This window comes from Charadrius vociferus, unplaced genomic scaffold, assembly GCF_000708025.1.
Source record: "Charadrius vociferus isolate BGI_N301 unplaced genomic scaffold, ASM70802v2 scaffold816, whole genome shotgun sequence".
NCBI lineage: Eukaryota > Metazoa > Chordata > Aves > Charadriiformes > Charadriidae > Charadrius > Charadrius vociferus.
In genome coordinates, this window is record NW_009648884.1 from 3208 (window position 1) to 4208 (window position 1001).

At 65.3% G+C, this 1001-nt stretch overlaps 1 protein-coding gene across 1 annotated transcript in view; it reads left to right on the top strand.

Moving 5' to 3' along the window:
* Nucleotides 1–855: 855 nt before the first annotated feature.
* The window catches only part of PLXDC1 (plexin domain containing 1), a gene marked incomplete at its 5' end in the record, with an annotated part of 14543 nt that continues 14397 nt past the window's right edge, over nt 856–1001 (top strand). Inside the window, one exon of the mRNA XM_009887093.1 lies at nt 856–995. Coding sequence (XP_009885395.1) covers nt 856–995 — 140 coding nt within the window. The remainder of the gene's footprint in view (nt 996–1001) is intronic.

Here is a 1001-nt window from a genome sequence, read left to right on the forward strand (position 1 = left end):
CCCGGGTGGCTGCACGCCGGAGCCCGTCAGCGAGGCACGATGTGGTCGGCGTGGTCAGGGCACGGGCTGTGCCTTGGGAAATCGCCTGCTCTGCCGGTGTCCCCCGGGAGATGCCGCAGAGCCGCATGTGCAGGTGCCCGGTGGGGATGTGCATCCCCCGACAGGTCCCTGACCGGTCTGAGAGGGCTGAGATGGACGGACCACGCAGAGCTGCTGTGTGGTCCACGCTCCGGCGTGCCGGGAGAGGGGGCTTGGGGAGCTTAGGGTGCTGCTGGTGGTTTGGGAAGGCTGAGGGGGGGATGCCCGGGGTCCCCCTCCTTGCTCTGGGGGAGAATAGCAAAGGGGGCTCCAGGGATGTCACCCAGGATTGCAGCCCGCGCCCTCCGCAGAGCCCCGCTCCCCCTCAGCGTCCCCCATCCTCGGCTGGCGGCAGCGGCTCGGCCGCCTTCCCCGAGCTGCCCGTTCCAAGGTTAATCATTTCCTCTGGGCTTCCATGTCTCCGGTTGTTTGCTTCACTTCCAGTGGTCACTTTAGCCGTAACTTTCAGCCCCTGGCTCTAGAGCAGGATATTTTCTTCCCGGGAAGGTTGCATCTGCTACGCCGCGGTCCCTCCTGAGTCACGTCGCCCTCTCGCCCGCCTGTCCGTCCTCTCTGCCCTCCATCGCTCTCGTGGGTCTTCTCTGCACCTTCTCCAACCGCTCAGCGTCCTTCGCTGGCTTCGCACGGGGTTTTTGTCAGCTGGTTTTATTGTTGCTTTGCGCTGAGATGGGGTCCCGGCTGCTCTGAGCCGTGTCTCGGGGTTTGCATGTCCCTGGAGCAATCCGGGTAACGCTGTCCCCTGTCCCCTGGCTGCAGGAGGACAACCACAGCTACTACGTGTCGCGGATCTATGGGCCGGGGGACGCCCGTCTGAGGGGGCTGTGGGTCGACATGGCAGCGGCCAACAGGAGCCAAGTGAAGATCCACGGGATCCTCTCCAACACGCACCGGCAGGCGCCCGG